Below are 12,957 nucleotides of genomic sequence, written 5' to 3'. Positions count from 1 at the left end.
TTTCATGATTTCAAGTCTGTGATAGAAAACGTGTAAGATAAGCCTGGAACATTTAGTAAGCAAGGAAACAATTAATAACTAGACTCGGAAGCCAGTTTGAAGAGGCTTGAGTGGGTCAGAGATGGGTAATTAGACATGAAATCAGAGATCATGATAGAGATCTTGGTAACAATGAATTAAAGCTCATCAAATATCCATAGATTTGCCGTGACACCAGAAATGTAATTGATTGGCGCTGGCAGATATGTGGGAACCAACTTTCAAAAAGCCGGTAACAAAGTATCGGTCCCGTCTTCCCAAACTGCCCCTGGGAAATCACATAACAGGGAAGGAATATTTCTCTTTACAGAGGTATTCCAGCTAACAGATAGATGAAAACAAAATGATAGGATTGGACCATTTTTCAGCCTTTAATGAATGAACGAGTCTAAGCATCAATCATCCACAAAGGCCACCATGAAGAAAATAAGAAAGAACCAGACATTATGTGTCTCCTGGTGGGAAACACATCACCCAGGAGGGAACCTACCCCAAAGGGCCTGGTCCTAGTCTGGTCACGTTTTTGTGCTAACTTGCCCCTGACAAGAGAGCACGTGCTGGGGTCCCCGGGAAGCAGGACAGAGAGAGAGGGGAGCAGCAACAGCGCCAGTTCCCTCCACCCAAGTAGGGGTGCTGCCTGAGGAGGCAAGAGAGGCCGAAGCAGGAAACCGTGAATGGAATCCACTGTATCCACAGAGCAAGGAAGAAAAACTATCTGATCATCTCAATAGATGCAGAAGAAACCATTTGACCAGATTAGACATTCATTCATGGAGAAAAAACATCTGTGCAAACTAGGAATAGAAAAGAACTTCCGTAAAACAATAAAGGGGATCCATGAAAACCCTACGCCTAACCTCACACTTAGTGGTGAGACAGTGTGTGCTTTTATTTTTAAATTTGGTTTAATTTTTATTAATTTTTTTAAGTTTATTTTTATTTGAGAGAGAGATAGAGAGCAAGCAGGGGAGGGACAGAGAGAGAGGGAGACAGAATCCCAAACAGGCTCCACGCTGTCAGCACAGAGCCCGACATGGGGCTCGAACTCACAAACTGCAAGACCATGACCTGAGCTGAGATCAAGAGTTGGACACTTAACTGGCTGAGCCTCCCAGGTGCCCCAGGGCGTGCTTTTAGGAATCAGAAACAAGGCAAGGATGTCCCCTCGTCTCTCCCTGATTAAACCTCCTGTTATAAGGCCTAGCCCATGCCATAGGCAGGAAGAGGAAATACACAGTTTACCAGTTTGAAAAGAAGAAATAACACAGCCTCTTGCAAGAGGACGGGACTAGTCCATACAGAAAACTCTCAAATATTCCGTGAAAAAGGCTCCTAGAACCCCTACGTGAATTGAGAAAAGCTGCAGGAGAAACGTCACCCTGCAGTCGGTTCTGTTCCCAACCACCAGCAGGGAACAGCTGGTATTTAAAGTGCACAAAGGAATAGCGTATACAGTAGTACAACAGAAGTGAAGCTCTTGGATACAAATCCAAGAACACGTGCAGAATTTGTATGCTGAAAACCACAGAACACTAATGAAAGACATCCAAGAAGATGTAAAGACACGGAGAGACCTGTCCGTTGGCTGGGATCCTTGTGTGAAGGTGTGAGTTCTTCCCAAGTGATCCATAGGAACTCAGTGTACTCCCAACCAGCGTCCCGCAAGCTTTTTAATAGATCTTGACACGCTGATTCTGAAACTTCAATAGAAAGCGCAAGAATTAGGGTACCAGAACAATTCTGGAAAAGAACAAACAAAGCCAGAGGACTGACTTTAGGACTTACCGTAAAGCCTCGGCAACCAAGACACCATGGGATTGGTGATAGAACAGACCCAAAGATCAGGGACAGATGGACAGACCAACACAAATACACTCAGTTGATTTTTTGATGGGACATGAAGGCCCGTCTCATTGGAGAAAGGGTAGCCTTTTTAAAAATGGTACCAGTAGGGGCGCCTGGGTGGCACAGTTGGTTGAGGGACCGACTTTGGCTCAGGTCATGATCTCACAGTTTGTGGGTTCGAGCCCCGCGTCAGGCTCTGGGCTGACAGCTCGGAGCCTGGAGCCTGCTTCGGATTCTGGGTCTCCCTCTCTCTGCCCCTCCCTGCTCATGTTCTGTTTCTCTCTCTCAAAAATAAAATGAACATTAAAAAAAAGTTTACTTATTTATTTTGAAACAGAGAGAGAGAGACAGGGAGAGAGAATCCCAAGCAGGCTCTGTGGTGACAGCTCGGGGCCTGGAGCTTGTTTCTGATTCTGTGTCTCCCTCTCTCTCTCTGCCCCTTCCCAGCTCACACACTGTCTCTCTCTGTCTCTCAACAATAAATAAATGTAAGACAATTTTTAAAAAATGGTACAAGGAGGGGTGCCTGGGTGGCTCCCAGTCAGTTAAGTGTCCGACTTTTGATCTCAGCTCACATCTTGATCCCAGAGTGGTGAGTTCAAGCTCCATGCTGGGTTCCATGCTGGGCATGAAGCCTACTTTAAAAAAAAAAATGGTGCTAGGAAAATTGGATTTCAATGTGTGGGAAAAAAAAAAAAAAAGAACCTCAGTACATACTTCAACTTATACAAAAATTCACCCAGGGGTTTCAAAGGTCCATTCCATGAAAAATATTTTGCTGGGTCTGTGCACACAGGGTCTGTGTGGACACCAATTTTAAACTGTGTTTCTTACAGAGACGTTTGCATGTACACCCTCATGCTGCTCCTGCATTGGTTTGTACTGTGTGGGAAAGTCTCGCAGGATGAATATGCCCTCAATCAAGCTATCCGGAATGAGTTTACAAGGTAGGATGTTTGTTCAGACTTCTCTGAACCCAGGGCCACCGCGTAAGGACTGGTTTGTCATGGACAGCATCACCGACGGGGGGCGGTCCTGGAGCCTGGGGTTCCAGGGTGAGGGTTACTTTACTCTGTTACTTTTTTTTTTTCAGTAAGAATTTTTTGTAATGTTTGTTTATTCTTGAGAGAGAGAGAGAGCGTGTGTGTGCATATGAGTGGGAGCAGGGCAGAGAGAGAGGGAGACCCAGAATCTGAAGCAGGCTCCAGGCTCTGAGCTGTCAGCACAGAGCCCGACACGGGGCTTGAACTCACGAACCACAAGGTCATGACCTGAACTGAAGTCGGGTGCCCAACCCCCTGAGCCACCCAGCTGCCCCTACTCTGTTATTTTGAACAAAAGTCTGTCTGTCTGCTATTACAGGCCATCTGTCAGAGAAGAAAGGGATCCATCCTCTCCCTCGGGACACTTTCCTTTTACAAAATTGAGGTCCAGAGAGGGTGTTTCACCACTTATCCCGCATGTGAAATCTGGAAAAAACTGTCAGATTGGCTTGGGCACTGCTGTCCCCACTGTTGACAGGAGGCCTCTTTTTGGCAGACTTTGGGCACATTTATAGCATCTCAGTTTCATTAATAGCGAAACGATATTTTGAGGTACCTTAAGGTCTGGCGCGAAGATGCTAAATCAGGTTATTGAGGTTGTTTTTGTGGGGGTTTTTTTTTTGTTTTTTTTGTTTATTTGTTTTTTTGCGGAGAACATCTGAGTTTTTCAGCCAAAGGTTGCTGTGATTCATAACCAATGGCCGCAGTTTCAAGCAGTGGTAAGACCCTCGAGTTGTCTACCATTTCTCACATGCTCATTTGTTTCTTCCTGCTGTTAATAGTACATATTCATTGTGGGTAAACACAGAAGAATGGAAACATAGAAAGCAGAAAATGCTCAATAATAATAATAAAAAAAAACACTACCATCCAGAGGCAACCACGGACAGCATTTTGTTATGCCATAATTTTCTCCGCATTTTGGTGGTTCCAAAATTGGGACATGAACTGTATCAATGTGGACACTTAATGTGCCCATTCCTTTTTTTTTTTTTTGAAAGTTGTTATTAAGTGACTTTATTTTCTCCTGCCAAAAAATATTCAGTCTGAGAGTTCTTTTCAAAGAAGTTTGGCTTTGATTTCTGAAGTGCATGACACAAACTCATATAGATTCTTTACTGTGGTCAAGGAGGCGGAAATAAAATACCGTGTTCCAACATCTACTTTCTCTTTCTCTGGAGAATATTAAAAAATAAATTTTAAATGTTTATTTATTTTTGAGAGAGAAAGAGACAGAGCGTGAGTGGGTGAGGGGCAGAGAAAGGGAGACACAGAATCTAAAGCAGGCTCCAGGCTCTGAGATACTAGCACAGAGCCTGATGCGGGACTCGAGCTCACGAACCATGAGATCATGACCTGAGCAAAGTCAGGCGCTTAACCGAGTGAGCCACCCAGGTGCCACTCTCTGGAGAATATTTTGAAACACATTCCTGGATTTTTTTTCTATGAATTTGTTGCCTTTGACTAATTCAACTTGATGGACTTTATTTTTGTTGATGTCAGGGGGACATATGTGGGTGGCTGGCAAATCCATTTAATTTACCTATTACTTAAAGACATATTTGCTTTGGTCTTCTATGAGAGAGGTGGTGATTGACGCCCACCCAGATGATGGCTACCAAATGCAGGTTTAGGGCCCACTAGTATTGGGAGCAGGACGTCCACGTTCATGAGTCTGGACTCTGTACTGAACACAGGAACACAGCTGCTCACCAGAGAATGTTCTAGCAGTGCAACTGCCCCCCACCTTTGCAGCAACCGCAGTTAGTTCCATTAATGACCAACTTCTCAGCTTCCCGCCCACTTGCACACAGGCACATGTTAGGCCAGCAGGAGGCGCTGCGTGCAAAGCAAAGTGACCATTTGGGTGGTTCTCTCTGGAAAAGGAGATGAAAACCGGAGATATTTCTGGCTCGGATCGTTTATTTTTGATCTCCTATTTTGTAAGTCAGCATTACTTGACATACTTCTCATACGAGAAGTTCCTCTCGGTCCCCAAATCAGAAACATCACAGCTGAGATAATATTTGTGCAAAGTCTCACATGTAGAGCAATGGATATGCTTGGATTCGTGGCTCAGATGCTGGTCCCGTTGGTTTGTGTAGACCTGTGTCTCCCACTGCGACGCAAAATCTCACTACCTCTGGATGTGCCGGCCACCGGGCAGGGGAGGGGTATTGATGTGTCCTGGCTTGTACTGGGATGCCTCAAGGGGGACCCTCTCCCCCTACCCTCCCCTGGTACCTAATCCTAAAAATTCAACAGCTTTTCAGGGTTCAGCGTTTGCCAGCATCCAGGAAGAACCAACTACGTCTATTTGAGGGACCGGGCTTTGTTTGCTCAGTAGGGGACTCGGGCAAGTCCGTTGACCCTGGGCCTGCGTATCCCCATCTGCACAGCGAGGCAGCTGGGCAGCTTGATTTCTTCTGTCATAGAAAAACAACGATCATGAGATTGGGTTCCATCATATTTAAGTTTTATCTGAAGTTTTTCTGGACTCTATCAAGTCTCCGTGAAAGTCCCAAGTTAAACAGAAGCAAACCACCCAATAAGGCGCCAGTACATGAAATAGTCACGCCATCCAAGGGCCGTAAGCAGAAAATAGCCGCTGACTTTATTTTTGCGACGTTTAGCCAGCTCTGTGGGCCTGATTGATTTAGTAGCTCTGATACAGAGCGAGAACACTCTTGGATTGTTTGGCTCACCCCCTGCTCTCCGCACACGTGGAGAACAAGAAATTGTGTCCTTGGATGACTGGAGTTCATGTCACTTCCTAACTTCTCGTCGCTTTCCCACAACATGACCTCCGCCGAGAAGTGTCCCGGTCCCCCCTCCTCGTGGAGGGAGGCCCGGATGTAGTAAGACGTGAGACCGGTTGCCATCGCCGTGGGGGTGTTAGGCGCACAGCATCCTTGCCATGGCTAAGGGTCCTTTCTGTGAAGCCACATGTAAAGACGTGTTTTCGAGGCAGGGCAAAGTATTTCGTCCTCTCTCTAAAGAAGTTTAACGTTTCGTTTTCCATTCGACTGCAGCTCGGAGCCACATGTCTGCTCCTCGTGCAGCCATGTGCGGCTCAGGCCCGTGCGCGTGGCTTCACTGCGTTGTCTGAGCAAGCAGAAACCATCCGTGTTGTCAGCTCGGAATTCCGGCGGTCCCTTACTTCGGTTCCTTGCTGGAAAAGTGAAACAGATATCTGACAAGAGTCATAAAAATTAATTGGAAGAAAACCAGACCCACATTTGTTAACCCCCTACTATGTGTCGTCCTGCCCCCGGTCTGTGCCTATTCACTGAACACTCAGGCTGTCTTGGGAGGCTTGGCGGCCATTCTGGGTCTTTAGGGAAGAAACAGGGAGGCCGTCCATCAGGCAGTGGTGTGGAGAGGGGGCTGTGTCTCTACCCGTGGGTCCCGGGGCCCCTGTTCCTCTGGTCCCCTCCTGGTGCTCACTCTGCACTGGCCACACCGCCCCCCACGCCCTTCCTTGACCTCACAAGCCTGTGCCTGTCCAAGCCTCTGCCTCACCGTCCCCGCCTGGAACACTCTCCCTCTGACGTCCATGCGGCTCACTCCCTCGTTGCCTTCGGGTTCCTACGATTTAGCTTCCTCTCCTGAATGTGGACCCCTGACACAGCCTCCATTTCGCTTATTTATTTGATTTATTGTTTGTTTCCCCACAAGAGGGCCAGGGCATGATTTCTCTCTCCCCACCTGTGCCCGGCACACGGTGAAGTTTGTCGAGTGAACAGGTGAGCGAAGGGACAGGTGGCTTCATCACTGTGCGGTCTTCCCACCTATCGCCGAGGAGCAGAGCACGATCCAGAATCACACCATACCCCGTGCTGCGGACAGCCCCACTTTTATTCCTGCAGGTACTGCAAACGTACATTACAGAAAAATATCCTTTGGTTTCTGCTCTTGTGCTCAGGAATGCCAGGAGCTCCTCCGGCGGCCTGACAAGTGTGGGGGCCTGGTGGGACTGGAGTCTGACCACGCTGCTGGATGGCCTGCACGGGCGAGGCGCCCACACAGCCGGTGTGCCACGTGCTCAGGTGGGCTTCTGTCCGCCCTTCAACATGGGGTTGTTGCGGGGAAGTATGTCACGGTGGGCGAGATCGTCAAACACCTGACCTGCAACACTGCGTGCTCGTGAATGACTTCTAGGTTGTGGGCCAGCAGCTCCTGGCTGTGGGTGCATCTTGCTGCTTCTCGGCCCAGCACGAATTTGCTCCAGATCCGTGCACCTGCCTTAGCTGCACCAGCACCTCTGGACGCCTGAAGTCGCCAGGCTGGGCCGGAGGCTGGGCATGGTGGCTCCACCAGAGCTTGTGGGCCAGTGGGGACAGAAGGCTAGATCAGTGTGCAAAATGCTGTGACACAGGACACAGGGCATCCCAGGACAGAGGGGGAGCATCCAGGAAGCTTCCAGAGAGAGGCAAGGCTTTCCCCAAATTCTGAAAAAAAACTTACAGTGAATATATGCATTTCATATAATAACCCTGTCCCTTGTTTATCTTTTATGTTCTACCTTTTTTTTAACGTTTATTTTTGAGACAGACCAGAGCATGAGTGAGGGATGGGCAGAGAGAGAGGGAGACACAGAACCCAAAGCAGGCTCCAGGCTCTGAGTTGTCAGCACCGAGCCCGATGTGGGGCTCGAACCCACGAACTGCAAGGTCATGACCTGAGCCGAAGTCAGACACTTAACTGACTGAGCCACCCAGGTGACCCTACGTTCTGCCTTTCTTTAAGAAAATAAAATGATTTTGTCCTGCATTTCTCAAACACCATAGAGGTGACCCTTGAACAGCACAAGGTCAGAGGTGCTGACCCCCACGCAGTTGAAATTCCACGTGCAAGGTTTGATGCCCTCAAAACTTAACTACTGGCAGCTTACTGTTGACCTTGTGCCTTACCAACGGCAGAAACAGTTGATGAACACATATTCTGCATGTTAGATATATTATATATCGTGTCCTTATAATAATGGTAAGCTGGAGAAGAGAAAATCTCCTTAAGAGAATCCTAAGGAAGAGAAAGTACATTGACGGTTCTGTCTCGTATTCATCTAAAGAAACCCACGTGTCAGTGGATCCGTGCAGTGTAAAGTGTGCTGTTCAAGGGTCGGCTGCGTTTCTGATTCCACTTTTATTGTATTCTGTGCTGTCACGTGGATGACGCCAGAGACACTTTAGAAAAAGGCAAAAAGCAGGAGCTGCTGGGGGGCGGGGGCGCGCAGTCGGTTGAGTGTCTGACTCTTGATCTCGGTTCAGGTCATGATCTCAGGATTTGTGACTTCAAGTCCCACATCGGGGTCTGTGCTGATGGTGCAGAGCCTGCTTGGGATTTTCTCCCTCCCTCTCTCCGCCCCTTCCCTGCTGTTCTCTCTCTCTCTTCTCCCTCTCTCCCTCTCTCTCTTCCTCTCTCCCTCTCTCTCTTCCTCTCTCTCTCTCGATAAATAATTTTTTTTTTTAAACTTAAAAAAAAAAAGACAAAAAGTGACCATTTAGATTTGGTGCAAAGACCGTGAGGCAGCTGTGTCTTCCAGAGAATGTTTGTTAAATCCATCCTGCCGGGTAATCCTGTCGCTGGGGCTTCCAGAGGGTGGTGCACCACGCATTCCAGGCTTGCCGTCTGTCCAGTCGTCTCCATGTTTTTTGTGGTTGTCGTTTGTTTGTTTTTTATTTACTTTTAAAATTTTATTTAAATTCCAATTAGCCGCCATACAGGGTGATAATGGTGTCAGGAGTAGCAGGCGTCTCCATTTTTATTCTTCCTCCAGCCCGGAGCCCTTGGCGGGAAGTGCTACCTCATGGGCGCTTTGGTCATTAAACAGCTGAGAGCTTCCTCTGACAGCGAGTGCGAGGTGGGGTGCTCTCCTTCTTGTCACCTCTTTGCATGAGCGCGTGTGAGTGCACATGAGAGTGTGCGTGTGTGTTTTCTCCTGAGATTTGCCATTTATGTATGTATGGATGGATTGATGGATTGATGTATGTATGTGTTTGTGTGTGTGTGCATGTATGATTTATCTGTGTGTGCGCACGTGTGGATTTATGTGTGGATTCGTGGACTTAACATGGAGTTAACACACCATGTCACACTGGTTTCGGGTGTACAATACACACTGGATACAGCAACTCTGTGCGTCACCCGGTGCTCCTCACAAGTGCACCCTTAACCCCCATCACCTGCTTCAGCCGTCCCCCTGCCCCACCTCCCCTCTGGCGCCCACCAGTCTGTTCTCTGTAAAATACTCCGAGTTCAGAAAGTCTGGGAGACGTTTGGGCAGGAAGGCCGCAGGCCATGAGAAGCCTCGCTGGGAGCCTGGCTGTGATTGGAAACGGTCAGCGGCCAGGGTCTGGGACAACCGTCGGCGTCACCTGCCCTTCCTTCTCTTGCCAAACCTTTCCCGCGCCCTCTGCCCATCCCAGCACACTGGGCAAAAGCAGGACAGCCCCAAAATACTGAAAACGGTATTCTCGTATCTCCTAGTGGGAGGGGGTGCTTGAAGGTGGGCACCTCGCCCGAGTTCCCCGCGCCAACGGAGCCCTTCTGACATCCAAGCCCAGACGGGTGCATGGCCTTCACGTGGCGGAGTGGATCCTTCGGGCTCCGCCAGAGCCCATGGGTGACAGGGCTTTGAGGAAGTGGGGGCCGTGTGTCAGGGTAGCATGTGCCCATGTGTGGCCAGGTGTATACAGCCCAGGCCACAGGGCCAACTTTGAAACATCCATCTGATTATCCCTCCTACAGCTGATTATTTCTGATTATTTCTCCTACAGCTTCCCAGCCCACCTTCAGTGCTTACTGAAGACTCTCCTCCTACACGTAGCCCCCAAGTGGGAGCCACCGACACCAGCTCTGTGACAGATCCGGCCATCCAGGGAGTGGCTGCAAGTGGCCCCAGGGACTACGGGGCGAGGGAGCACTGGGTGCTCAGCCTGGGCAGCACAAGGTCAGTGTGATCCAGAGGTCAGCTCCGTCCACGCTTGCCCGTCCATCACTCTGTGCGGTGGCCAGATGCCAGGGGCGCGACCCACCCTGGTCAGGGGCAGCTCTTGCAAATGTAGGGCTTCAGTCTCAGCACAAGAAGGAAAAGCCAAACGTCCCCCCAGAATTTGCCAGAAGGCTGGAGTTCAGGAAACATAATGAACATTTGTCCTCAATGGCTTTGTGCTGAGCAGGATGCTCACAGGGCCGCACTGGTCTTCACAGGGCCTCACGGGCTTCACTGGGCCTCACGGGGCCGCACTGGTCTTCACAGGGCCTCACGGGCTTCACTGGGCCTCACGGGGCCACACTGGTCTTCACAGGGCTGCACTGGGCCTCACTGGGCCTCACGCAGCCACACTGGGCCTCATGGGGCTCCACAAAGGAGGACAGCCTCCCCTTGGTCCTGCGTTGTGCAGGTGGGCACCTGAGTCTTGGCCATCGTCCACAGCTGGTGGCCCAGCCTGGCCTCCCCGGCAGCTGTAACAGCCCATGGCCTGCACAGGGGTGGGCTGTCTGACAGCGACAAGGGCCCTGCCTCAGGCAGTCACGGTGACAGGTGCCTGTGAGTGATACCAGCAGCACAGGAGGGAAATTACTGCATTGTCACCAAACACAGACAGGCCAAAGGCAGCGTCTTTCCGGCACCAGAGTGAGTCTGCAGTAGGAAAAGAGGAATGAAGGTTTTAGAGGCCTTGGCGTGAGAGGTGGCCGCCTTTCCCTGAGCTGTGCCCGTGCCAGATGCAGGGCCTCCCTTCTGTGGAGCGGCCCTGCCTCAGGGTCCCGGGCAAGGAGAGGGGAGATACACAGAAGCCCGTCCGTCCAGCCCCAGGATCCCGGGTGACCTCGGAGGCCAGGGGTGCAAGGTCTGGGGTGGCGGCCCCGGCTCGCCCTGACGTGCACCACTTTGCAGGGCGGCGGCCCACGCGGCCCTGAGCGGCCTCAGGGCCAGCAGGTGGATAGACCGCAGCACCAGAGCCGTGTCCGTGCACTTCACTCTCTATAACCCTCCGACTCGACTCTTGTCCAGCGTGTCCCTGCGCGCCGAACTGCTCCCTGCAGGGGGCCTGGCCCTCTCCCCGCTGGTGGAGTCGGTGGCCGTCTTCCACAGCGACTCGTCCCGGTGGTACCGCCTCACGCTTCCTGAGGTGGGTCCGCCTGCACCCGTGCCTGCTTGTGGGTCCTGGGCTCCACTTGGGGCGGCCCGCCCGCCATGCTCCCCACCGCGTCCCTGCTCCCCATGTCCACGCAGACCCACGGTGCTGCCCCCTGTGACGCAGGGCCCGGCAGGGGACAGTCGGCACCCTCTCTCTGCTTTGAGATGTGCGTTGGCATCAGTGCTCCGCAGAGGGGTGGAGGAGCGTCCCGAAAGAGGCTTGTTCAGCTTAAAAGTGTTACCTGGGAGGGTTCACGGGGGCTCAGCACGGCTGACATGCCCTGGGACACGTCTCGTTCGGACCTTACTGCACGTCCTGTTCCTGCTGCTGCTCCGAATGGACGAATGCGTGCAAGCAGGAACTTCAAGAAATTGTTCATCGGGAGCTTCAAAGGCTCTGCCTGGCCCAGGAGCCGATAATAACACACATCTCACAAATTGTGGAAAGTCGTTTTCTGGAGCTGTATGAGGACAGGCCGGAGGACCCTGCCGGGTGGCTGCATGCTGTTCACACCACAGGGTCTGCCTGCACATGGGGCCCACCACAAGCTCACCTGTGTCCCTAACTGATGCCCGGCAGGGGCCAGCGGGGGGGGGGGGTCCTTCGGGAAGGGTACCAACAGCCCCAGGTGCCTGGTGGGGAGCCAGCTGGGAGTGCAGACCTGGAAACACAGTGTATCGTATCTTTGTCTCGTGTATCCCTCTGTTAGCTGGTCTTCCTGGCGCTCAACCTGATCGGCCTGTGTCTGCACCTCTCTGGCATGGCTGAGATGGGCGTCCGCAGCTACTGGCACAGCCCAGGGCGCTGGCTGGAGGTAGGCTCTCCTGTCGTCGTCCTCGAGAAAAATGGTACGAGAAAACCAGTGTTCTTACCTGAAAAGGAAGATAATTTTAGCAAGAAACGGGTTGTGCTCTAGCTAATTCCAAGCGTCTTGCCGTGTCCCCCTCTGTCGTGTTGATGACAAATAGCACGGGGTCAGCATCCGTTCGCTGCTCCTGCTGTTACTTTGCACCCCTAGCCATGCGGGTGCCATTGGGGGGGCCTCCCTGGGAGCCCCCTGAGGCACCTTCCTCTTCAACCCCGCAGCTCACCATGGCTGGAGCCGGCCTCGCCTACCACGCAGCCTCCAGCCACCTGGTCACTCTCACCGGGGAGGTGACCGACCACTTCCAAAAGGGATTTTTCCACGAGTTTCTAGACCTCAGTCTTGTGACTTCATGGAATCAGGTATGGAAGGGCATCCAGGGCCTCACGTGCTCTGTGAGGCTGCCCAAAGGAGGAGGTCATCCATGTTCTAGAAGGTTCTAGACAAGGGATTTGTTCCATATTGAATGAAAATGCTCTGAGCCTAGGACAAGGGTGAATGGGACAGGGAAGGGCCTGGAGTCCTTAGGGGACATGTTGCAGGGGTGCATGTGTGTGTCTGGAACATGACTCTAGAACACGGACTGCTCCAGTGACTCTACATGAGAGACTGAGACACATCGTGTCTGTTTCCTCTCCTCCTAACGGTGCCCTGGAGGTGGGTGGAGTCAGCCCCTCCCATGGTGCAGGAGGGCCCTGGTCCTGCCACAGGGACTGACCCCCACCAGCCTGGGCTCCATCAGAGGAGCAGGGCCAAGTGCACATCCGGGTGGGTGAGCCCAGGCAGGAGTCCTCGGGGGCTGGGGGGTGCCCAGCACAGCCTGTGGTGTGGACAGCTGTCGTGGATGTGGACATAGGCAGGTGGAGCTCTCATGTTCGGCTTCCTTGTCCTGCGGCCTCACAGCCACCCCCCTGACCCTGCAGGTCTTCTGGGAGCTCCCTTTTCCACCCAATGGGTGGCAGCCAGGGCCCCAAGTGACCTCACACCCCCAGGGTGGGCCCTCCCAGAATGACCTAGAAGA

The 12,957-nt window shown here is 51.8% G+C and overlaps 1 protein-coding gene across 4 annotated transcripts in view; it reads left to right on the top strand.

Annotated features, from left to right (window-relative positions):
* The window catches only part of PKD1L1 (polycystin 1 like 1, transient receptor potential channel interacting), a 133,680-nt gene that overhangs the window by 96,335 nt on the left and 24,388 nt on the right, over window positions 1-12,957 (top strand). For all 4 annotated transcript variants that reach the window (XM_049641208.1, XM_049641206.1, XM_049641205.1 and 1 more), the window contains 7 exons: window positions 2,721-2,831; window positions 6,853-6,976; window positions 8,707-8,790; window positions 9,707-9,879; window positions 10,828-11,062; window positions 11,781-11,885; window positions 12,158-12,298. In XM_049641208.1, the coding sequence (XP_049497165.1) occupies window positions 2,721-2,831; window positions 6,853-6,976; window positions 8,707-8,790; window positions 9,707-9,879; window positions 10,828-11,062; window positions 11,781-11,885; window positions 12,158-12,298 (973 nt within the window). The remainder of the gene's footprint in view (window positions 1-2,720; window positions 2,832-6,852; window positions 6,977-8,706; window positions 8,791-9,706; window positions 9,880-10,827; window positions 11,063-11,780; window positions 11,886-12,157; window positions 12,299-12,957) is intronic.

The sequence above is a fragment of the Panthera uncia genome, chromosome A2 (assembly GCF_023721935.1).
Source record: "Panthera uncia isolate 11264 chromosome A2, Puncia_PCG_1.0, whole genome shotgun sequence".
Classification (NCBI taxonomy): domain Eukaryota; kingdom Metazoa; phylum Chordata; class Mammalia; order Carnivora; family Felidae; genus Panthera; species Panthera uncia.
This window is presented reverse-complemented; position numbering and strand designations above follow the sequence as displayed.